This window comes from Vipera berus, assembly GCF_964194415.1.
Source record: "Vipera berus genome assembly, chromosome: Z".
NCBI classification, from domain to species: domain Eukaryota; kingdom Metazoa; phylum Chordata; class Lepidosauria; order Squamata; family Viperidae; genus Vipera; species Vipera berus.
This window is the reverse complement of record NC_138205.1, coordinates 49,859,230-49,885,530: the sequence shown is the minus strand read 5'-3', so window position 1 is coordinate 49,885,530 and position 26,301 is coordinate 49,859,230. Positions and strand designations below refer to the sequence as shown.

The 26,301-nt window shown below is 37.2% G+C and overlaps 1 protein-coding gene across 1 annotated transcript in view; it reads left to right on the top strand.

Annotated features, from left to right (window-relative positions):
* Positions 1 to 26,301, top strand: part of KCNH6 (potassium voltage-gated channel subfamily H member 6) — a gene marked incomplete at its 5' end in the record, with an annotated part of 131,285 nt that overhangs the window by 88,817 nt on the left and 16,167 nt on the right. Inside the window, 5 exons of the mRNA XM_081344614.1 lie at positions 8,666 to 8,874; positions 15,300 to 15,725; positions 16,482 to 16,881; positions 23,772 to 23,971; positions 25,816 to 26,068. Coding sequence (XP_081200740.1) covers positions 8,666 to 8,874; positions 15,300 to 15,725; positions 16,482 to 16,881; positions 23,772 to 23,971; positions 25,816 to 26,068 — 1,488 coding nt within the window. The remainder of the gene's footprint in view (positions 1 to 8,665; positions 8,875 to 15,299; positions 15,726 to 16,481; positions 16,882 to 23,771; positions 23,972 to 25,815; positions 26,069 to 26,301) is intronic.

The following is a 26,301-nucleotide window of genomic DNA, read 5'->3' as shown; positions in this document are numbered from 1 at the left end:
ACCCAATTCTAGCAACCACTCCTTATATGTTTTAGCCTCTAGACCTCTAATCATCTTTGTTGCTCTTCTCTGTACTCTTTCCAGAGTCTCAACATCTTTTTACATCATGGTGACCAAAACTGGATGCAGTATTCCAAGTGTGGCCTTACCAAGTCATTGTAAAGTGGTATTAATACTTCACATGATTTTGATTCTATCCCTCTGTTAATGCAGCCTAGCACTGTGTTGGCTTTTTTGGCAGCTGCAGCACACTGCTGGTTCATATTTAAATGATTGTCCACTAGGACTCTGAGATCCCTCTCACAGTTACTACTATTGAGCAAGGTACCATCTATACTATACCTGTACATTTGGTTTTTCTTGCCTAAATGTAGAGCCTTACTTTTTCCACCATTGAGTTTCATTTTGTTAGATAGTGCCCAGTGTTCAAGTCTGTCCAGATCCTCCTGTATCTTAAGCCTATCTCTGGAGTGTTGGCTATTCCTGCCAGCTTGGTGTCGTCTGCAAATTTGATGAGTTCCCCATCTATCCCCTTGTCCAAATCGTTGATGAAGATGTTGAAGAGCACTGGGCCCAGAACAAAGCCCTGGGGCACCCCACTACACACTTCCCTCCATATAGATGCGTTTCCATTGAGGACCACACGCTGAGTACGGCTGGTCAGCCAGCTACAAATCCATCTGGTGGTGATGCTGTCTAACCCACATTTTTCTATCTTATCAAGTAGTAGGTTGTGATCTACTTTATCAAATGCCTTACTGAAGTCCAAGTAAATTATATCCACAGCATTCCTCTGATCCACTAATTTTGTCACTTGGTCAAAGAATGCAATAAGATTTGTCTGGCATGATCTATTTTTGACAAACCCATGTTGGTTTTTAGTAGTGATTTTGTTTGCCTCTAGGTGCTTGCTGATTCATTGTTTGATTATCTTTTCCAGAATCTTCCCAGGTATTGAGGTTAAGCTGATAGGTCTGTAATTTCCTGGATCCATATTTTTCCCTTTTTTGAAGATGGGAACTACATCAGCTCTTTTCCAGTCCTTTGCTAGTTCCCCAGTGCTCCAGGATCTTTGAAAGATATAGTTCAGTGGTTCTGAGATCACATCTGCCAGTTCCTTGAGTACCTTGGGGTGTAATCCATCTGGTCCTGGTGAGTTGAACTCATCTAGACTGGACAGGTGCTCACTTATCATTGTCTTGCCTATCTTAACTTGTGTTTCTATTCTGTTTTTTATGGCACTAGTTTGGGTAGGTTGGACTGTTTTTTCCCTTTGTGTAAAGACAGATGCAAAAAATGAGTTAAATAGTTCTGCTTTCTCCCTGTTGCTTGTCACCTTCTTGCCACTTTCCCCCACTAATGGACCAATCATTTCCTTTACTTTTTTTGTTTTTTACATGTTGAAAGAAGCTTTTTTGTTATTTTTGACTTTGGTCGCAAGCCTTAGTTCATTTTAAGCCTTAGCTTTCCTCACTTCATCTTTGCACTTCATCTTTGCAGGCTCGGGCTATTTGCTGATATTCTGCCTTAGTTATGTGCCCCTCTTTCCACTTTCTATACTTGTTCTTTTTATCTTTCAATTTATCAGAGAGTTCTTTATGCAGCCATGCTGGTTTCTTTTGAGAGCTGTTATTTTTCCTCTTTGTTGGTAGACTGGGCTTTTATTATCTCACTTTTCAAAATTTCCCAAGCTTCTTGAGTTGTTTTCCCCTTGAGGATTCTCATCCATGGAATCCTTCCCAAGCTCTCTCTAAGTTTACTGAAATTAGCTCTCTTAAAGTCCAAGACTCTAGTTTGACTGTATTCTATTGCTTGTGCTTCCATAATGTTGAATTCCAATATTGCATGATCACTTCCTCCCAAGGTTCCTGTGGCTTCAACACCTTCTATCATTTCTCCACCGATTATGCAGCTGTAGGCTATGCCCTCTCTTACCTAAACATTCCCTAGATAGCAACTCTTTGCCCCATTTCTCAAGGTGTTTTTCACATACCATTGCAACCTCTGATAAACAGCAACTGTTTTCTCCATAGAATAAACTAGCAGCTTGGCCATGGGCATGTTATTTAATTAAGAAAATGATACATGGTGAAAAGATGGCTTTAAATGCCCTCCCTCAATGCAGTCATCTTAATTTAATCTGGTGGCACCAATGGCTGATAAGAAAGAAAAAGAAAGAAAGAAAGAAAGAAAGAAAGAAAGAAAGAAAGAAAGAAAGAAAGAAAGAAAGAAAGAAAGAAAGAAAGAAAGAAAGGAATCCTGAGCATAGTTCTTCATTTTTCCCCCCATGAGAGATTGTCTGAGGAATTTGTGCAAAGCAAGAACATAGTTTATGATGTACAGTGAGATTCTTCAAAGATTCACTTGACTAAGAGGAATGTATGTAATAAACGTGCAATTTGAAATTGTACTGCTGGTTAGAAATAGGAGTGGTGATGGATTTATGAGGATTATAGAATTTTTCTGTGATTCCAGGACAGAATGTAGCTAAAGTCATAATCCTTGCAATCTATGACAAACTGCTGGTGTTATCCATAAAGCTCATGTGGCATCTTGCCCACCTTATCCATTCTGCAAGTAAAAGTTAATTAATTTTAAAAATAACAATGCATTAGAAGTGAAAGGAATTGAAATTATAATAGAAGCAAGGTAAATATGAAGTCTCATTTTAACTCACCAACAATTGAGGCTGCTATATTGAAGATAGTCTTCACTTAAAATATCCTGGATATCATCTTGCATACCATAGGTTTTAGATTTTGCAAGGTGAATCACATTTTACAAAGCCATGGCAAATGGCTTACAACTGCAACATTACTTTAGATAATAGATTTGATCAGGTAAATATTCCTATTATGTCAAAATCTACACCTTAGATTTTATGACCTAGATTTGATCAAAGACCACAAAAGTTATGGTTAGTGTTTATTAAGGACTGCAATATTTTCTGGTTTGTACTGCTCAAGAGTATATTTGTTTATTTGTTTGCATCCTGCCCTTATTATTTTTACAAATAATTCCAGAGGTTAGAAAGTTGGAAATATGAGAAAATGTGGATTATATGAAGAAGATTTATAGCAGATTAGTAAATGTTTTGATTGTCATACAATTAATGTCAATGTGGAAAATACTATTTTTAATAATATGATTGCTATTTCCTAATATATGATTGTATTTTGATAAGATAATGATGAATGTGATTATTATTACATTCTAATATTTTTATACCTAGACAACACACTGTTCAATACAGAAATGGAATTTTTGATATAATAATAATAAAAATAGAAAAAACGTTTTTACAAATAACTCAAGGCAGTAAACATAACGAACACATCTTCCTCTTCCTATTTTCCCTACAACAACACCCTTGGAGGTCCATTGGGGAGATAGAGAGTGACTGGTCCAAAGTAACCCAGCTGACTTTCATGTATATGTATATCAATAATACAAAATATGTACTTTGAACTATAGACTCTATAATAGTGGATTGCAAGAATAAAGTATTTTCTAGTCTTAATAAAATACAGTCTTAATTTTAAAAGGCAACTTTTTAAGGTCATTTGAGGAGAAAAAAATATTTCTAGAATATTTCCTAGGTTTGAAGAAAAAAGTAATTTGTGAATTATAACTTCTAATGTGGAATAAAAAGTATATGATTCCCAATACGAGGCTGTGGATAGTTCTATCTGGGAATTAAAACCAGTATTTTGAGAAAGACTTTTGAAATATCTCATTAATAATAAGCAGACTTCTAATGCTTAATCATCCATAATCACAAGGATGACTTACATTTAGAAAGCTTTTAAACAAATGAAGAGAGATACGAGTTCCAGAACAACAACCAAGCTGTTATTCAACATACAAAGAATGAAATTTTCAGCATCATAATGTGTGTATATTATATGTGTTTGTGTGTGTATGCGTATGTATATGGCATATGAATTGCAAGACATGATATTTTCTAAGAATGTAATTAATAATTCAGAAAATAAAGTGAGGAGACAGAATAAGAAAGTTATTTTATGATTTGGTAAGTAGTACCGTAGATTTTACAAACAATATAAACAAGTACAAACACTAGAGAAGCTAAACAAATCGCTTTGAACAATAAGAATGTTGTGGCAGGTCTACTATTACTAATGTACCATTGTTTATATCAGTTCAAGCTATACAGTGCCAAAATCAAAATAAATCTTCAGCATTGTGACAGCAGTGCTATAATGGCTAGTGCTAATGCCAAATTAAACATTGCCTCAGTTCCTATTGCTGGGAAATATTTAAAAATAAAATATTTAAAAATCATTTTTATTACCTTTTCCAGTAGTGTACATTGCAGATCAACTACAACACTCAGGCCACAGGATGGGAAAATCTATATTAATATGTTTATCTACTGTGTGCACTTCCTGAATAATATGCTATCTTTAAAATGAATAGGCAAAATAAGAGTTCTAGAATTTTTTCTCTCTGACATTTACAAATATTTTCTTATATATTTTATTTTTTAAAAAATATCCAAATGCATAAAATCTAATTACTATAAGTTCAGCACAGATTTATGGAATATTCTACTAGAAAGATGAATTGAATTAGATAGATTCCCGTCATTCCAAAAAAGGCCAGAGTATTTTTAAAAATGACAATTTTTGATTGCCACAAACAGATTCACAGGAACATACAAGGATGTTATGTTTCCCAATTTTTCCCAACATAATTTACTACTACTCAAGATCTATGCCTTTCTGATTTTATTCTAATGAGCCAATCCCTTTTGGGAGATATATTAGGCTCTTACGGTGAGTGGACCAAGATCTCATACTGAGCTTCATGACTGACGATAATCTAAAGCTTTAAGCTTTTCTAGTCCAAATCTAGCATTGTGGCTGGTACAGTATATTGATGAATGATTATATTGTTTGGTTAGCTATTCTTCTTGTTTAAGAAGACTGATGTAAGTAATCATTTAACTTTATACAAATAGTATGTCGTTATTATCACTATTTAATGCATCTAGGCTCAGCTTTTTCTGGAGAATTTTCTGGAGAATTTTTCTGGAGAGTCCTCAGGGAAAGGGCGGTATATAAATGTAATAAAATAAATAAATAAATAAATAAATGTATTCCCCAACCACTGACATAGAGTAAAGCAATGTTGGGGAGAAATTATATTGAGTAGCTGCAATAATGTGGCTATCAACTATTCTCAGCCCTTTCTCTTTACTTTTCCTTTCCTCTTAATAAAATACATTCTCCTGACAACCTTTAAGCCCAGAGAGGATTTCTTAAAACTGAGGAAGCTGAAGCTTATTCCCTGTTTGAAACAGAAGGACTGTAGTGCCTCAGCTGGAGAATGCATCTGTTCTGCAGCACACCACCCAGCCTGAGCATAACAGTTGATTTCCTTGGGATTGAAAAGGTCACTTCCTGTCAGGAGCTTGGATCAGTTCCAACCTGGAGATAATGTCCACCAGTCTCCCTTCTGAAGAAATTAGAGAATACAGAATTTGGGCTCAGAGAAAATTCAGGAAAAAGGAGAGGAATCTGGTGCAGATTGAGAGGAAGCATGTACAACAATGTCCCATGGATCTATTGCTAATTTTTCTTAACTCTTCTCTGAAATACAGGCTGGCAAAAGGTAGTCATACAAGCCTATGAAGTGCTCTTCCCACATTTATACACTGATTTTTTAACTGGAAGTCACAGCAAAACTAGTGATTTTGAAACAAGAAAATTAACAGATCTATGCATACCATTTTAGACAAACCCTTATGTTTAAAAGAAAGGTCTTTTTAAAAAAATAATCATTAGAATGCTTTTGGATAATTCTCACCACTGCTAAAATGGAGTGGGTATCTAATCCTTGTATCTGTAATTGGCACTGTCATTTCTTTCAGCCAGTGTACAGAAAACATGGCTATTTAATGAAGTATGAAAAGTCCTGAGCATTCTGGTTCTTTTAAATCAGAAACAACAGAAAACAACAGGAATTGCATTCCTCCCAAATTACATTTTTAGTAATTCTTAAGTTTATTTTAAGTACCTTCAAATGTTTTTAGGCATATTAGATACTTAGAACAAACTGTTCATCATGCCTTATTCATTCACAAATGGAAGGTTTTGTAATGTACAGTAGTGGCAAAGGGAATTATAAAATAATTCAAAAAGTGCATCTGGAGTGGAATGGAAAGAAATGGGGAGATTTTCTTGCAAATGGAAGAAGCAAGAAGGTAATAAATAATGGCTAATTAATACAGAATGAAAGGAACAAAGCAAGTGACAGTGGAGACCCATTTTGTGATCCAGCTAGGGTAATGATGCCAAAAATCTGGAAGATAATGCTAAAATCTCTAGAAGCTGAATGGAAAGAGTAAATAGAATACAGAATCAGCTCAGTATTTGTTATTTGCTTTCTGAGTTGATCAAAGAGGGCTGAAATGAATCTATCAGTCCACAACAACAAGAGTAATACAGTGTTAAAAACATCCACTTTGTCTGTGCAACGCCTGGCCAATCGTTGAACAGTATTTTGATTCAGTAGAAAATTCCATTTATCCGGTAATAGCCTAGTAATTGATAAAATTAAAGAGGTGCTTCAATGGGGTTAAGAGGAAAAAAGAATTTTAGAGACAGTAGGTTGGCAAAAGTTTTCAGATACTAATATTATAAATATTTCAAAACTATAGAGCTAAATGCAGATTTCATTTCAATTTTCCTATTATAACAATTAAGCTAAGTGATTTTTAAGGCCAACTGAGATAAAATTGCAAAGGAACATTTCTCTGTGGATTCTGAATGGAAAATGTATGTTGAACAAGTAAACAACCAGGGATATCGTGAGTGATGCAACCTTCAGAGCTTGTTCTGTCTATCATACTGTTTTTCAGTTTTCTTAAAAACGATTTATTATTTATTGTATGGCACATTTCACATCACATTTCAATAAAAAACACAAAAGATAAAAATATAATAAATGTATGTCTAGGTTACAGATAATTTGCTTCATTTGTCACAGCCAGGAAAAGAGAAACAAAGCATATAGAAATATATGCTTAATTCTCCAGACAATTTATATAATAGAGGCCTTTATCTTGAAAAGCACCATCATTGAGAATTCAGTCAATATATGAAACACTAACTGTATTGATAAGATATTAATACAGCACTCTTTGTTCAGAAACAGTTAACTATGGTATGCATAAAAAATAGGGAAGTGCCACTAGTACAACTATTCCTTGACTACTTATGTTTAGTGATTTAATTATGACGGACCCCCAAAACCCAGTTTCAAAGTTATGACCACTGCAATACCCCTCAGTCATATGAACAAAATTTGTTCTGCCCATCCTTATAACTGATTGTGAGGATGCTGCACATGGCTCCCACCTCATCCCCATCTGACCCTGCTGGACCCCTGCAGGCCTTTGCCCTGCTTACTACCCCACATCCTCCTCCCCAGTCCCTGTCACCAGTCAATCACTTACGTACCTTTTATTGTAGTTCTCCTTTTGGAAGCAACAGCTGCACTCAGCTTTCTTATACTCCTTTCCTCTCCACTCCTCGGTCTCCCTGCAGGCCATGTGACTCTATCCCAGAACCAAATGCCATTTCTGAGTGGCCACAATTCATTGTAGCTGTTCCCAGATTGCCGCCCACTTCCAGAATGGAGCCACCGATGGGGTGGGAAGCATGCCCAAGGCCTACAGGAACACTGAGGAGTGAGAAGCAGAGCACAAGTTGCTTCAGGCAGTAGGAAAGGTTTGGGAGATACAGGGCAAATCATGTGCGAGCTAGGGAGGTGCTACCATGTGAGCTGGACCTCTCAAGATCTCCTCCACCCCTGAGGCACCCCATGCTCCACCTAATAATCTACATGGTTATTTAGTGAACTCATTAGAGGTAGTAGGGATAGGTGCAGCTAAGCGAGGTGATCACATGGCGGCTTGTTTAACAACCATTACAACTTGGGACCATAATGGGTAGGCTTCGTTATGGTTGTAAGTTGAGGACTACCTATAGAATGTTTTTCCATTATTTTCATGATTATTTTTCATTCAGAATTCACTGGAATTTTGATTGATTGATTATGATACTGTCTGTATACTTGTATATACTATTAGAAAACAAATGCAAATAATTTATTTCTTTTCCAGATATTTTATAATAGTTTTGAGCTGTATATATGCATTGGATTTTAGTAGCTATGGATTGAGTGCTTTTAGAAATTGCTATTATTTTTTTCATTAATTTTTAAAGTTAATATTAATGATTATGTGGGCAATTACTTTAGAAACCTTGAGGAGTTTGTTTGCCCTTTGATATTACATGCATGTCTTTAAATTAAATAAATAAAATGATTAAAAATGGAGATATAAAATAAAGTGTAAAGTACAATATTGTTAATTGTAAGAGATTTTTAATTTTTTAAAAAAGCATTAAAATTCCACAGAATAAAGAGATACTTCTTTATTGCTGAAGGCTTTTACCAAATGAAGAGAAATTCCACCATTCTATCTGTTTAAAAATTTGATCTTATAATCTTTAAATCTTCTGTCCTATCCATTTTGCTGTAAAAAAAAACATTGGGTTGATCTGCATAATTAAGTTTAGGTATCTTCGTTTCCTAAAAACCTAACTAGAAAAATATTTTATTTGTTTTCCCCCAGAAAGTTCCCAAGCCAAACTCAACCAGAATTCCACATCAGATGCAAACCTCATGAAATATAGGACAATCAGCCAGATTCCACAGTTCACCCTCAACTTTGTGGAATTCAACCTCGAGAAGCATCGCTCAGGCTCTACCACAGAGATTGAGATAATCGCCCCGCACAAAGTAACAGAACGCACCCAGAATGTAACTGAAAAAGTCACTCAGGTATGTAGCTTCTGACCGATAGTGTGAAGATGAATCACTAATAGAATGGAGGAAGGCAAATACAGCTGAAAGAAAATACACACATAAATAATCTAAACATAAATGTTCAACAGTACATTTTAAATTGCTTTGGATACAGTACAAATGTTCCCCAGTGGTGTTTTTCCCTTATATATTCATGACATTGTTATTATTTCACTCCCATGCCATAGCAGAAGTAATTTTGCCTCTTCTTTTGGCACAATGTCTGTTATGGATATGACTTAGCATAGTTCATCTTAAGTATGATAATGTAGTTAGGGTTGGATGGAATCTGTCCAATTGCCCTGCATGTAGGTGTGTGTCTGTGTGTGTCAGTGTGTGTGTATTACACATAAAACTTTTATAAGTAAAAGACAAAACTGTCTTTTGTTGTACAATCACCTATGTCATCTTTTTGCTATTACAATTGAACTCTTCTATCTTATATTGCAGTTAGTAGTAGCAATTGTTAAGCAAGGCACCCATGTTAATTATGTATTATGTAAAAAAAGTATTTTCTTTAGTTGGGTTGTATTTCTGCCTTTGGCTTCTGGTAAATTCATGGTAAAAATAAGTATGAATTATTTCACTGTAATAACAATCATTGATTGGATGTATTAATTCACCAAAGATAGTCTGATTCTATCTAGCCTATATTGGGCTTTGGATCTAGGTTGAATGTAATTAAAACTGAGGAGAGAAGCCATAGTATTGAAGGATTCTCTAACATTACTACTAATATTCCCATTTCCCCTCTACTTATAATCATGGAGAAAATATATTGATGTGATCACTGAAAGTTAATATAGATTTAATGGTATGTCATCATTGTCATCATCAGCAGCAATCTTCTTCTGCATAGGTGTCGGTTTCATTGTCACAATATACCATGATGTAATTTCTGAGGCAGTACAAAATATCTGGGGAAAATAACCGTTATTAAAGTTGACAAGGGCATTCCTGTCTGACATCTGCCTCCCATGTCTTTCTATACAGAATCATCTTTCCATATCTAATATATTCCAGTGATAGTATTTGCACATCCATGAAAAATTTGGATTCCTCCCATAAGAATTACAGTCAGCCATTTCTTTTGTAGCTGTTCATTTAATAGTACTTTCCAAGACTAATAGTTGTCTTGTGGTGTTTGTTATGCCAGTTGTGGTTTAACACCATTATAAATGTTTCAGTAACATTGCTACATCCACTTTTTCCCTTGAACAACTTCCCTGAGGATTGGCCAGATAGAATCTACCAAGAGTAGATCACTTTCTTTTTTTTCTGGATTAATATCCTGCAAGCAGACCACCCTCTTGTATTCATATATTAATACCCTTCCCCTTCCCCAAAGAACAAGGCTGATGACAGTATTGTCACTGACAAGCCTACTAAATACTGCTATAATGCCTTTTTTCAAATTCCTATCACAAAACACTCTGAATCATCATTTATTTAGATTGCTATTGATTATTAGATAAATTCTATAGAAGACATTTATCAGCAGATACTTGCCCCAGTAATAAAAAGCATGTGATCATAAAGGTTTGGATTCCCTTCACCCTTTATTTCAAGATTTATGCATTTTCAGTGTCATCTGAAGCAAGAGAGATTATAAGTCAACTAATAAAAATAAATGGGGAAAATAAGATATTTCACAAATTCATAATCCTACACTTAAAAATAAAGGGAGAGAGACAGACAGGCAGAGAAGATAAATGAGGCAGCTTTTGAAAGTTTGTGGAAGTTTGTGAAAATCACTTTTGAAGTGTAGGGAGTTTGGATTCCCTTTGGTTATTGTTATAATGCAGTATATTAAAACAGAGAATTTTAGGAACTTACGATATTTCAGGCTAGACCTGTTTTCACACTGAAGATTCCTAAAACCGTTTTATTTAAACAGTAAAATATTCTTGGGTCAGTTTTTAAGCTTTTTAATTTTGAATAAGTTTTCATGGTTTCCTGTCCACTATCACAACTGAACTTGGCAATTTAGTGTGGAATTAGAGGGGTTTTGATAGATAGAAATGCACTGGCAGCCTATTTGTAGAAAAACAAATCCAGAAAAGTAATGAAGACCAGCCTTTACAGAGCTACAGGAAAACAATCTTTGAGTTTCTTCAAGTTGAAAAAAGACCAGTCTAGGAAGAACAGTAAATGTGTTGTGCCCTTGAGGTGAACTGTACTCTTCTCCTGTGTCTTAAAAAAGCAATGAAAAACATAGAATTTCTTTGCAAGCAGTTTACTAGAACAGTTGCAAAAAGTCCAGAGACCAACAACCATTGATCCATCTACGCAAAAATAAAGGAAAAGGAAATGGAAGATGTTCCTCCTCTCACAACACAGTGATTTTCACTTGGAATGGGATAATCCAAATTTATCCTATCATTTTTGCTGCACATAGAATTGGGATACCTAGTTTCAAAATTAGCCAATTGTGATATTATGCATGTTTTTTTCCACTTAGAGTAAATCCTCAGAGACTCTTCTCTTTAATGGAAATGAGGTACATAACTTGAGTTTCCTCACCAGAGATTCTTGAACTTGGCAGTTGTTCTCCCGTCTCTAGTAGAAGCAAAGCTTTTTACTGCCTTCCACCCTCTGATACAGAGTCTATGGCTATGGCAAATAGCTGAAGTTTAAGACAAAGCAGAATCACAACAGACAGTAGCAAGAATCAGAAATGTAGAAACATATAAAAAACCCTCAAAGGACCAAACATGAGACAAGAACAAAAAGTAAGCCAAAAGTCCATTCAAATCTCAAATCCTTCCCACTCCACAAAAAAAGCACAAAGAAAATCCTGCCAAGGAGTAGCATTTAAAGAAAGTAAAACTGGACAACAGTGCAAGACAACTAGAGTAGAAACCAACAGGCAAATGGTGTAACATCCTAGCAAACCAAAATACATATAAAGGTCACAGTATTCAGTATTCAGAGGGAGGTCTGCATAGCAGTCAATTCTAAGATAATAGTTTGTTCCAGTATGGTTGCTGATTTTTTGCTTTGGACTTCTCCATGCGGAATGGGAATTATGGGAGTTGAAGTCCTACACATTTGAGCAATAGACAGCTGGGGAACATGTCCTTAGAATAGTCTCTCAGCTTAATTGACCCTTCTTGAAGAATATGATTCTGTAAGGAAAAAACATGCAGGTCTGATATCTTACCTCTGCCAATTCTCATGCATGTGTTTTGGAACTATATATCCATTAAGACAGGACTAGATTTCCTGAATACAGTTGGTGGGTATTGGCTGTTTTCCACTTACAAAATTAATCTTTCTGAAAACTGCTTATAGTTTAAAAAATGGTAAGTATTCATTATATTTTGTACGAGAAGGTATGTATATATCAAACCTTCTACACCTGTTGGAATGAATAAATGAATGAATGAATGGTTGATATTTTCATATTATCCTAATATATCTTTATAATATGTTAGATTACAACAAAGACTAGACCGATTGGGAATGATGGGTGATCATATAAAATATTTGAAAGGGCTTCAGATTTGGTGATTATAATGGAATGGACTTTTCAGAACTGAGAAAGACGATAGCAATTTGCAAAACAATATTAGTTTGGAATTTTGGTATGTTCCTTCTTTATCAGGAAAATGGGTGGCTTTCTCTCTATCAAAAGTAAGCAAGGGGTCAAAAGATTTTCACACTACAAACTTAAGAGGGGTGATAAATGAGGTGATAAACTAAATATAAACAATTGCAAAAAAAACTATCTAATGTAACCCCCTTTTTTCTAGTTTCAATAAATGTAGTTAATAAGACTCTGTGAGGATATATCCTTCTCATTTGCAAACAGCTAGGGGATTGACACATGAAAGCTATAGCTATAGAACAGGCCCGGGGGCCGGATCCAGCCCGCGAAGTGGTTTCATGCGGCCCACGAAGCCATCCTGGAAACAGTGAGGGAACGGCCCCTGCTGCCTTGGCCCTGGCCCAGAGACCCTCCTTCTGCCAGAGACCCTCAGATCTATCCCACTCCTGCCCAGGCTGCCATAGGCACCCTTGAAGCAAACGATGTAGAGCTGGCCATGCCCACCCAGTAGGCCATACGCACTCTAGCCACGCCCATCCAGTAGGCCACGCCCACTCTGGCCATACCCACCCGGCCCCCTGAGGGCAACCGCAGTGCTGATGCAGCCCTCAATGAAATTGAGTTTGACACCCCTGCTATAGAATGTCCTATCTTAATATCTGATACAGCAGTCTTTATCATGGGCATGCAGTAGGAGAAGGCGCTGTGCTCCCATAACACACAGCGCCATAAGAGTAAAGTTTTTGGTTCTTGTCTAATATCTTGATCCTCTATTAAGAGCAAAAGAAAGATCCAAACATGTAATATTCTTTTACCAACTGCTCCTTTTGATGAGACGTTGTGGTTTGAGTTTGATATGGAATTATCAACCACTCATGTTGATCAATGCATGAGAGGGGAGGGTTATTTGCAAGAGTAACTGGGAGATGCTGGCAGTGAATCAATTGCATATGAGGGAGACATACCTGGGATGGCAAACAGAAAACAATTGTGGATATAACTTAAAAAACTACTGACTACTTGAGATGTGTTGATCACTCTTAGTAGCTATAGAACTAGTCACAGATATGATTAAACCTGATTTTTGCTAAATCAATTAGCTCTTCCTCTTGGTCTCAAAGGAGCTTTTTTAAAAGGCAACTGGACTGGGTTTTTTTCCTTTGAGGAATAAGCAAACATTTTGCTTCTCATCCAAAAAGCTTCATCGGCTGTGATGGTGGAGGGAATGGAAGGATAGGTACTGACCTGATGATTGGGGGGAGGGGGGAGAGGAAGGATTGTATTTCTTTGCAGTCATCTGGTCGTTAGCATTCTCCCAGAGAGCTCTTGGGGGGCCACATGGGAGCTTATTTTTGCCCTAAGGGTCATGTGAATCAGAGTGCAGTTGGTTGTGGAATCTTCTTGGAACTGCTGCAAGGACTGCACTATAGACTGGAGATAGGGGATGTCTTATCCCTCTCCCTCTCTTGAGAGAGGGCTGCTCAATGTTAGCATAAATGGCCTATTTTATTCCTCTTTCAAACCAATGATCCTCTCTATCCAGAATATGGACTGCGCTGCCTTCAAAAAAGTGACCTTTGTCTTTCAAATGCAGATGGACCACTGAATTTTCTCCTGATGGGTTTGATCTCCTATGTTGTGCCATGCACTCATGGAATGGTTGTTTTGTTTCGCTAATGTACACATTGGCATATGTCTCACTGTATCATATTGCATATATCACATCATGCTCAGTTTGTGTCTGGGTGTTTTATCCTTCAGATGGACAAGTTTCTGTCTTAATGCATTCTTGGGTTTAAAATGGATATGTATGTTGTATTGTTTGAAAATTCTCCTGAGTTTTTCAGATATTTGTGCAACGTATAGAATGACAACGTTGTTGTTCTATTCTTTTTCCCAAAAGTGCTTTTTCACGAGGCAACTGGACTTTCTTTTTTCTCTTTGAAGACATTTCACTTCTCATCCAAGAAGCTTCTTCAGCTCTGACTGGATGGTGGGGAATGGAAGGATTTATATTCCTTGCAGACAGCTGGTCATTTGCATTCTTTGATTGATGCCACCTGGAGGCTTACTTATGTCATCAGGATCACCTGAGCTTCTGCCTTGTCCACCCCAAGGATAAAACATCCAGACACAAACTGAGCAATGTGGTATATGCAGTACAATGCAGTGAGACATGTGCAGATCTGTACATTGGGAAACAAAACAACCACTTCATAAACATATGGCATAACATACAGTAGGAGAGCAAACCCATCAGGACAAGATCTAGCAGCTTTTTGAAAAAGCAACTTTGAGACAACTCTGACCTGGATGACTGAGAATCTCCATAGACACTCTTCCACTTAGCTTACCTTAGAGAACCCATAGAGATTTGTTCCATATTATTGGCAGTATTGATTTCCTACAGGCCCCACCCAATGTCTTTTCTTCTGTTTGTTCATGTCAGAGTCTGATTAAGATGTTCTGGTGTTCTGTATCAGCTGCCTCTTTTTTATCTAAAATGATTAATTATTATTTCATTTCATATTTTTAAATTAATGTTCTGCCCCACAGAACCATGAGGTAATATACAATTTTAAGAATGAAATAATATAATACTATAATATAATCCCAAAACCAATAAATACACTTTTTATGAATCTCAGGTTCTTTCTTACTATTAAAATGACAAGCAGATATTTTTCTATTATTTTCTCTTCTTCCTTAACCCCAAGCAAAGCATATAAATTGTATCTCTATGCAAATATGTTATTTTTAACAGACCATTATAGCTGTTTTATTTCAATGTCGTATATATAGTCCTGGATATAGCTGTTCTGAAACTGCATGTTGTTTTATTCTCTGATAGGTTCTATCACTGGGAGCAGATGTCCTGCCAGAGTATAAGTTGCAGGCACCACGCATTCACCGATGGACTATTCTGCACTACAGCCCCTTCAAAGCAGTATGGGACTGGCTTATCCTACTGCTGGTCATCTACACAGCTGTCTTCACTCCCTACTCAGCTGCCTTCTTGCTCAATGAAGACCAAGAGGAGAAACAAGCAAACTGCAGCTATTCATGTGACCCCCTCTATATAATTGACCTCATTGTGGACATCATGTTTATAATTGACATTGTCATTAACTTCCGCACTACTTATGTCAACTTGAATGATGAGGTGGTCAGCCACCCAGGAAACATTGCTATCCATTATTTCAAAGGCTGGTTTCTCATTGACATGGTTGCTGCCATCCCCTTTGATTTACTCATATTCCGCTCTGGATCTGATGAGGTGAGGTATACATTATCTTACACTGAGGATATATTTGACAGCATGTGATATTTGTCAGTTGTCAGGTGAACATACTGAATATGTCATGGATTTTTAAAGGACTGTAGAAAATTACCAGAAGTGGATGAGCTAGGAATCATTTTGCTTATAGAACCTCACTATCAACAGTACTTTATAGGTTGCACCACAGTTCTAATCAGGCTGTGTTGTATGTTCTGAGCTTTTCAAAAACCAGCTATTGCTCTAATGCCAATTACACAACTGATAATGTACCAATACCTTGATGACTCTGGATAAGATGAACAAGATTTGTAGGCATTGTTGGGATTTCTGGATGTTTTCAATACTCTCATCTAGAAAGAAATCTACAGCTTATTTGGGAGCAGATATAATTTTGCTGGAGTTAAAAAGCTTTAAAAATTCTGACCTTAAGGAATTGCTATTAGAGAATAATAGTAACATTTCATAAAATAACATAGGTGCCTTAAAATGCAAAAAAAGTAAAATATGTATAGACAGATGTGTATTTAAGTGACATTATGTTCAGAGTATCTAGCTGGAAAATATTTCCTCTTTATGCTTTTTTCCTCTCTTAAAAAAAAAGAAGAATGCATTTGCAAGGCAAATATGATGTTTTCATGCATCTTTTAGATTGATTCAGCATGTGCCTATTAAAAATGGAAACAGGATCCAGAAGTCCTGCCACTAATTCATTGTTCTTTACTTACTGCACACTTTCTTTCTTTTCCTCTCTAGACAACAACTCTGATAGGGCTTCTAAAGACTGCACGGCTCTTACGCTTAGTGAGAGTAGCCCGCAAGTTGGACCGCTATTCAGAATATGGGGCTGCTGTACTTTTCCTGCTCATGTGCACATTTGCTCTCATTGCCCATTGGCTAGCCTGCATTTGGTATGCCATTGGCAATATGGAGAGGCCCTATATGAAGCATAAGATTGGATGGCTGGACAACCTCGGTGACCAGATTGGCAAACCCTACAATAACAGTGACCTCTCATCTGGCCCTTCCATCAAAGATAAATATGTGACTGCTCTCTACTTCACATTCAGTAGCCTTACCAGTGTGGGCTTTGGCAATGTCTCACCCAATACCAACTCTGAGAAGATTTTTTCCATCTGCGTCATGCTGATTGGCTGTAAGTGTTTCTGAACCTTCTCTGTAAATTTAATAGTATCTCCCTCTCAGCAATAGCAACATTTCATTTTTCTTTAAACATTTCTTCCAAGCATGTCTGAGATTTCCTGGCATGAATCCAAAGTCTGCTCTTCCTTTGAGATATAGTATTAGTGATATCCACTGGGACAGATAGCTGAATCACCATAAATAGCTTGAAGGAATCAGCATAAGAGGAACCATCTGGGCTGTTATCAGTTCTTAACTTCTGCAAAGAGAGGTGGAAAGAATCTATACAGTAGCGTATAGTGATTTTGAGCACAAAACAAAAATTTGACCCATATAGTTAGTACACAAATGTAAGTTAAAACCTACATTTATTCATGATCTCTGCATCAGGCATGTGGATTTTCCCATAGACAGATTTTTTCCCCCCAGTACTTTCTAAAGCCGAGTTTAGGGCAGGACTATACTGCCCACTGCATAAACTGCTACATTTAATAGAAGTAGCATAAAATATCTCAGTTCATCTTTTCCACCCACAGCAACATTCTCCTTATTCTTCTCAGGCAATGTTGAGCTCTTGAATTTTTTCATTTTTGATGATGATGATGTAATTATTTTTGTTATTAGCAATATATTTTTGCCAATGTTTACCTAATTCCCCCTGGACTTTGGCCTGGAGACTTTTCCCTTGGAATTACTGTGGGAGTAAATTCCCTGTCATAGACATCCTCTGTGTAGGAGTGTGTGTGTGTGTGTGTTTGTGTGTGTGTGTTCCTCTGTGTTAGCAGAGAACAATTGTGGAGTCTCCTGCACAGATTCTCAGACATTTTCCACATAACACATCACAACTGCCTGTGGGAACTAGTATTTCAAGCCACTATATTAGGCATTTTTATGCTTAGTTGTCAAAGCAGCCTCTCAAAATATTTATTATGCCTCAATATTGATTGTTTTTTAAATGCCCTGTAAACCGCCCTGAGTGCTTCGGGAAAGGGCGGTATATAAATCTAAATAAATAAATAAATAAATAATTCTGAATGCTTCATTATTACATCATTGAAGGATGTCTCAGTCTATCATAACACTGATGGATATGTCCTCCCCTTCTTGTCTAGTAGCCATATCACCTGCCTGATCTAGATCAAAACTGGTTCTGCTGGTGAATGTTGATCCAGAGCCATCATTAACATTGAGCAAATATGTAATTGTCAACCATTCAAGATAGATCAAACTTAGAAAACCAAAGACACCTAAGCTAATAATACTTTTATTATAAAGTTTTAGTACAAAATCTTGCCATTCTGAACGTGCTTCCTCCCACCCTTTATTTTCATGAGAACTTGGGAGATTCACGTCTGAGATGCTCTCTTAAATTTTATTTCTGCCTGAGACTCAGATCTCTTTTATTTATTTGACCCTTGTCTTGGTTGTGGCTCTTCCTCTTGTTTCTCAAGGTTCCTTCTGCTCATTACATTAATGGCCCTGAGCTCCAAGAAATGAAGTGTAAGTACTCCATCAGTCATGCTGTGGACTATGGAAAAACCATAGCAAACATTGAGCAAAATGATATACGGTTCTCAGATTTCAGTCTCAGTCTCAGATTTGAGTTATTCTACTTGGTTCTGTTAGGGATCTAATGATTTTTTTTGAACTTTTGAGGATATTTGCCACTATCTGGAACATTGCTAAGACCCTTGGCTTCATAGTTAAAGATCAGTTTCCAACAATTAGCAGTCTACCATGCACGTCTACACAACCACATTTCATTTTATCTGTATGGCTGCTTAGTATAAATGACTAAAGGATCTTGACTTTGGTCCTCAGATTTACCATCTTGCATTTTCTGGAAACAACCAGTCTCTCACCCCTTCAATACCAGTTGTCATACCCCTAGGATAAACTATGGTCAATTAAGTATTGCAGCTCAAGCCTTGCAGCTAGAATCTCACATCTTCCACTTTGGGATTGAGCATGTATTCTATGCCCAATTTCCAACACACAAAACTTTAAAAATCCAGATAATTAACAAAACCTATCTCTCAAGTACCCAGGGGATAAGGGAAGATACTAATCTGGAAGGAGGTAGCACTCTCATATTTCCATCTGAAGAAATATTAAAAAGATGGCTTATTCCCTTAGCTCATAACTCACACTGAATCCAACATAACGGTTCTCCTGTTATTTTATTATACCAAAAGAGGGCATTTTTTTCTCCCTCAGAATGTTAGTGATTTTACTTGATCTTGAGATATGCTTGGTGACATTAGTATATATCTTTTATTCCTTGGCAATCTCATGAATGCACCTTTTTCATATTTCCATCAAGCTACAATATATCTCTACAAATACTTGTAATTCATGATGAGCAGGATACCTTATCAGTTCCAATTATCCCTTCTGAATTTTCTTTAGCTCTGTGGATATTTATTACATGCATGGCATCCATAATGTTTTTTTATTACTGCAAGGCATAGTAAATTACCTGGATGTCAGACAGTTTATGGCATTCACAAATCTGGACCAGCTTCTCAATCTTATCCTTTCTTCAAATATGGGTAATTTTTTTAGAAAAGTCATAATCTCCTTTTTGGATGCTTAATTTCATAGAGGCAAGATATGATTTCCACAAGGAAAGACATTTCTACCATGGAATAGGCAAAGGGACTATAAAATTGGCTTCTCAAAATATTTTAGGACATATGTCATCAGCTACAGATTATGCCCTTTGTACCACTGCACATAAAGCCACTGCTCTTAGGTGTATCCAGGTAGTATCACTTAACAATAATAATTCCTGTTCTCAGATCACTATTTTAGATGCAGTGAAGGGGTCCCTTCTATGGTATATTAAAATACTTAATCTAGTATAGGATGGGGCAGCCATTTTCTTTTATAATAATAACAGACATCTACCAACTGGCTACACAAAGCAACTGTACTATCCAGCATTCAGCAATAAAAAACCCTTCAAAATCATGGATCCATCCAATTATCATTCATCTATAAAAACATTAAGGTACTAGAGAGCAGATCCAAAGGCAAACCAAGTCAGATGTTTAGGAAAGAGTCTAGAGATTACAAGTTTTTAAGGTGGGATTTCTGAGGCTATCAAAGGATGGTATTGTTTCAGTTATCTTTATGAGCTCGTGATACTCTTTAAATTCCAGAACTCACTCCCTCTCTTCCCCTCCCTCTCTTCCTCTCTCTCTCTCTCTCTCTCTCTCTCTCTCTCTCTCTCTCTCTCTCTCTCTCTCTCTCTCTCTCTCTCTCTCTCTCTCACACACACACACACACACACACACACACACACACACACAAACTAACTAAGCTGGCCCTGATCAGGACTGGCTTCTTCTAGCAGCTTGCTCCTGAGTAGCCCTGCTAGTCCAAGTAGCTCTCAGTGTACCCCTGTAATTCTACTCTTTACATTTTAATTTCCCTCTCCACAAATGTGGGTGATCATGAGGGTTTGATTAGAAACCTTGTGGACTAGGATAGTGACTGCTAGTGCAGTATGAAAACCATGAAACTACTTCTGCTTTTTATGATCCTTTCTCCTCTTCTTCATTTGAGCAAAACTATTAAGACTAGGTCATATATATAAACAATTTGAACTATTCATAATGTTCAAAATGACCAAAATATTTGAGGACTTTCTTTATTATCAAGGTAGTAGGTGTTTACGATGGAGATTTTTAACTTTCAACCAAGCTCAGAGGGTACCAAGGACCCCAGAATTTTAACTGTCATGTAGTATCTCCAATAAATTACTCGATTTCTCAATCTTGTTTGACTTGTCTGAGAATGATACTAAAAACTGGAAAATTATGAGTTTGAGTTCCACCTTAGCCATGAAAGCCAGCTGGGTAACCTTGGGCCAGTCACTCTCAACCCAACTCATCTTATTTCCTCATTGTACTGGGGAAAATAGGAGGAGGGATTTATATTGGATATTCGCTTCCTTGACTTAGGATGGATATAAAACAAATAAATAAATAAATAAATATTCCCAGCAGCTTTTCTTTCTATGAATTTTAGGCTCAGAAAATTCATCCTAAAACACATTTTATTTATTAAATAATTATTAAATAAACAAATATTTTCATAGATTGCACACTTCAAGGATTGATCATTTCACCTCCAGTGTCCAATGTCCTTAAATGTATTTTGAGGTGGGGTAGTCAGTGCAAGATACATTTCTTTGTTTGTTTTTTGACTGGCGCCTCCTTGGTCTCTTTCCACTGATTCCTCTACTAATGAAAGCCATTTCAAAGAGTACATTGCTAATCCTATCCTTATTGTGCCACTGTAGAATAAAAGCATGAATAGGATCACTTTTCTCAACCAGATCTGGAGCTAATGAAACTTAGTACCTCTTCTCAAGGATAGTCTGTTCTTGGTAATTTCAGCAATGCCAGCAATACCAGAGTTGAACATACCCGTCATCAGCATAATGGTTCACGAGTGGTGTACAAAAACAGTATTTGTTGGTTTCTTCGCCAATCCCAAAGTTTCTTATTATCCATTATTAGCTTATTATTATTGAATCCCTGGCTACTTTGAACCCTTGGCTACTTGCCAAAGCAAAGGCATTTTATAAATAATGTCCAATATCCTTTTTTGAGCAAGCATATCTCTGACTAAAAAAAAAAGATAGCCTTTCTATTGCTGTCAGTAGATGCTGTTCCTGAAGTTTTGGGGAACATATGATCCCAGTAATCTCTGTACTCTCTTTTAGATGGAAAGAAGAGGTTTTCTGATGTATGAACATTAGATTTGTCATCAACAGAAATTATATAAATAAAACAATAAATGTATTTCAACCACATATTTTGCACTCAGCTGGATAAAGGAATTTTTGCTGGAATTCTTCCTGCCTTGACAGAGGCTAGTTCTTTCCCAGTGATTTACAGCATTTTTTAGACTCATCCAATTGTTATTGTGCTGGTATAAGAGTAAAGAAGAGGGGCTTTACATCTCCTCAATAAATAACTGGATGACACTGGAAGAGGCTATATGCCACAAGGGAGGAAATAGTGTGAGGGATGCAATTAACTCCCACACATATTAATATATTGTGGTTCATATCAAATCCATTTGAAACCATTCAATATGTCTCTCATCCACAAAGGCATACATACTAACATGTACTGTAGCTACTTACAAATGTAAAAGAGAGAGAGAGAGGGAGGGAGATTTCATTTTTTCCTACTGTAATATAGAAGTACAGTGGAACTGCTATACAAATAGACCTTTGTCGATATATTCAAACTGTCTGTAGAATTGGTCCTTATGTGCAGTGATGTGTGCATATACAGTATTTAATTTTCTCTTTCTTTTAACACTTGCTCTGTCTAAGAGAGGGGTGTCAAACTCAATTTCATTGAGGGCCGCATCAGCATTGCGGTTGCCCTCAGGGGGCCGGGTGGGTATGGCCAGGGTGGGCGTGGCCTACTGGGTGGGCGTGGCTAGAGTGCATATGGCCTACTGGGTGGGCATGGCCAGCTCTACATCATTGGCATCAAGGGTGCCTATGGGGGCCTGGGCACGAGTGGGACAGATCTGAGGGTCTTTGGCAGAAGGAGGGTCTCTGGCCCAGGGCCAAGGCAGTGGGGGCCGTTCCCTCACTGTTTCCAGGATGGCTTCACAGGCCACATGAAACCACTTTGCGGGCTGCATCCGGCCCCCAGGCCTTGTGTTTGACATGTCTGATCTAAGAAAACATCAGTCCCTTGCTTTTTTATCTTTACAGAAGAGTCATATCCTTTCAGAACAGTCAAATAATTTGGCCCTCTTAAGAGATCCTTAAATTGCGTATGTGTTTGCATTGCCATGTTCTGCTGCGTGTTTTACAAAAGCTGGGATGAACCCCATAGCTTGCATAAAACATTCAGGAAATTAGGAGCGCCTTGAGGCAATTGTTATAATGATAAAGCTTTGCCTGAGGCTTTACGAAGTACTGCAGCTATGATAAAAGAGTCAGCCAAAAGGGGAGTTCTGCTCCCTCCAACTATCCAGCAGTTTGCCCTGCTAGACCAAAGAAATACTACACTCAGTAAGGGAACTCCTTCATTCACCTTCGGCTTTTAGTTTTCATGGCATTATCACCATAAAAGAGTCAGGCTATGCAGCAACTGTTCAACCTGCAATGGCACTGAATGAGTGCCTACTTACATGTGTGGCTCCAGTCACACGGACGGTTGCCATTTGTGACCTTCTTTGCTGGCTTCTGACAAGCAAACTCATTGAGGAAGCTGGCAGGAGGTTGCAACTGGCAATGATGTAGTCATTTAATGATCTACATTATAGTGGTTCACTTAACAACAGGAAATGGAAGTGTCAGAATTCCTGTCACTAAGCAGGACAGGGACATGTTAGCATGCTTTATGACTGCATTGCTTAATGATGGCAATTTTAGTTCCCATCGTTAACGGAAGATTACCTGTAGTGAATTTCTCCATCTAGAATAAACTGCCCAAAGTTACCTTACAGGGGAAATTGATCGCATAGAAAATAAATAAACAAACAAATAAGCAAATAAACACAGAAAGAAAGAAAGAAAGAAAGAAAGAAAGAAAGAAAGAAAGAAAGAAAGAAAGAAAGAAAGAAAGAAAGAAAGAAAGAAAGAAATTGCCCACTCAATTTCAGAAAGGAAATTTGTGTCCAGCTACAGTCAACTATTCTGCATTATTTTATTCTAGACTAATGGGGTAGAAGGACAAACAACACATACACAAATTTTATGACATCTCAGCAATAAAATTTTGCCTGGTACCTGGACTGTGTGAGGCATTCAGTGGGTGTTTTATGAAATAATGGACATGTGCCTTTCAAAGGCACTGTGCAACTAGGCATGGTGTTTCCATCCTGCACCCCTCAGTATTGACAATTGTCCTCTTGTTTCAGCTCTCATGTATGCTAGCATTTTTGGCAATGTTTCTGCCATCATCCAGCGCTTGTACTCTGGCACAGCTCGCTACCACACCCAGATGCTAAGAGTCAAGGAGTTCATCCGTTTCCACCAAATCCCCAATCCTCTACGCCAACGCCTTGAAGAATATTTTCAACATGCTTGGTCCTACACCAATGGTATTGACATGAATGCGGTGAGTCAGAAAAATGTGAGTTTTGCATGTTGGCAAAGCATAATTTTGGAAACAACCTTGAGTTGGGGCTTAAGTTCCATGTTCCATTCCAGCTGAAAATCTTAGCATTTGAGAAAACAGTTACTGTAAGTTTCAGTATACTGTTGGGACCAATCTAGACATAAATGTTGTAAACCATTTGACAAGATACAACCATTATTAATGTTCTTATGATTTAGACTATATCTGTCTTATTAATAAAATCTGGTGGCACTCAGAGAAAATTCAGGTTTAAAAGAAAAATGTATTACCACTATGATGTCTTTTACATGTGGCTGCCCTTGAAGAATATCCAGAAGTTTCAGCTGAAACAGAATGCAGGAGTGTGGGGACCTCTGTGTTTGTCTTTAAAGCAGCACATGTTACAACTTTGTTATACAAGCTTCCAGGTCCAATTCAAGGTGCTGACTTTGATATTTAAAGGCCTCCATGGCATGGGGCTGATTTATTTTAGGGACCAGTTCTTCCCATTATATCTGCCTGTTCCAACAAGTCCATCAGAAAAAGGTATCTTGCAGGTCCCATCTGCTGAAGAATTATATATGGCAAGGGTCCAGGAAGTAGCATTTTTCTATCATGGCGTCCACCCTGTGGAAAATTAGCCCTCCTGAAGTGAGACTGGCCTCATCTTTGCTGACCCTACAGAAATCCCTCAAAAATTGGTTGTATCAATAGGCCTGGGAGGATGCAAGGAAATTCTTTATAATATCTCCTAGTCTTTTAGTAATAATTTTAATTTTTGTATTTATTGAATGTTTTTAAACATGTTTTATGGTGTGATTATATGCCACCCAGTGTTATGTTTTATGAAATGGGAATCCATTTAAATATTATACATAAACAAATATATAAATAAAATCTCTTTATCTGGTCTGCACTATTGCATAGATGGTATTGAAGGAAATTACTTCAATTTACAATGAAGTTCATGAGGGAGAAACACCTATCAAATTAGAATTTACATGTTCACCTGAAAGTAGCAGCAGACTAATCCTCCATTTTCTTCAACATCTCATGTGTACACATGAACTGGAAATTAACCTCTTTTAGTGCCACTGTGCTCATTGCTACCCCATTCCAGCAATAACAATAACAATAGCACTTAGACTTATATACTGCTTCATAGTGCTTTACAGCCCTCTCTACACTGAGTCAGCATATTGCCCCCAACAATCTTGGTCCTCATTTTATCAGCCTCGGAAGGATGGAAGGCTGAGTCAACCTTGAGCCAGTCAGAGTCAAACTCCTGGCTGTGGACAGATGGCACAATAAAGTGACAATCATGACTCTAAGGTAGACCATTTTCCTGATTGTGAGCAACAGGCTCCCCAAACCATATTAATTTAACTGTTTCTTCTCATAGCTGACTTCTGAGCAAAAACCTGACAGCAATCCTTAAATAAACTTTTGATTATTTTAATTATTGGAAAAAAGAGATTGATAGCAACATTCAAGTAACATTAAAATTATTTTTATCACTGGGGATGTGATCTAGATAGATAGATAACTCCAGGATGGACAAAAGCTATTACCTGGAATGAAACAAGGTAAAAAATTGTAACAATTGAGCATTCCATGTCAGTTTCTGGAAGTGATGACTGAATCTGGAAATATTTTTATCAACTGATGAAATGTCTGATGCTTCAAGTTCTACTTTATTTATAGATGGCCTTTTTCTAGTTTAATTATCTCCATCAGTATAACTATCACATCCCAAATGTATTATTCTACAGAATATGAGTTTGAGATATAGGAACATTTACAGAATTCATTTGATTATCTGTGCTTTTTTTCATTACACTCAGGTGCTGAAAGGATTCCCTGATTGTCTACAAGCTGATATCTGCCTCCACCTCAATCGCACCCTTCTCCAAAATTGCAAGGCCTTCCAAGGAGCCAGCAAAGGCTGCCTACGTGCCTTGGCAATGAAGTTCAGGACAACACATGCGCCCCCTGGTGATACCCTGGTGCATTATGGAGATGTCCTTACCACTCTTTATTTTATCTCACGTGGCTCCATTGAGATCCTCAGGGAGGACATAGTAGTGGCCATTCTAGGTGAAAAATTTTCCAGGATGGGGAAAGTTTTAGAAAATGGAGGGAGGTGGATTCATTTCAACCCATTGGTTTCTTTACAGAAAGTAGAGGTTGATCATCAGGACATTGAGGAACTATCAAATTGCAAACTCTGCCCCTCCATTTTTCCTTAAGGGAAAAGGCCCTACAGTTACAGCAACATATTGAAGCTGAAAAAAAGCAACCACCACACTTTATCCTTTGTGTGTGTGTGT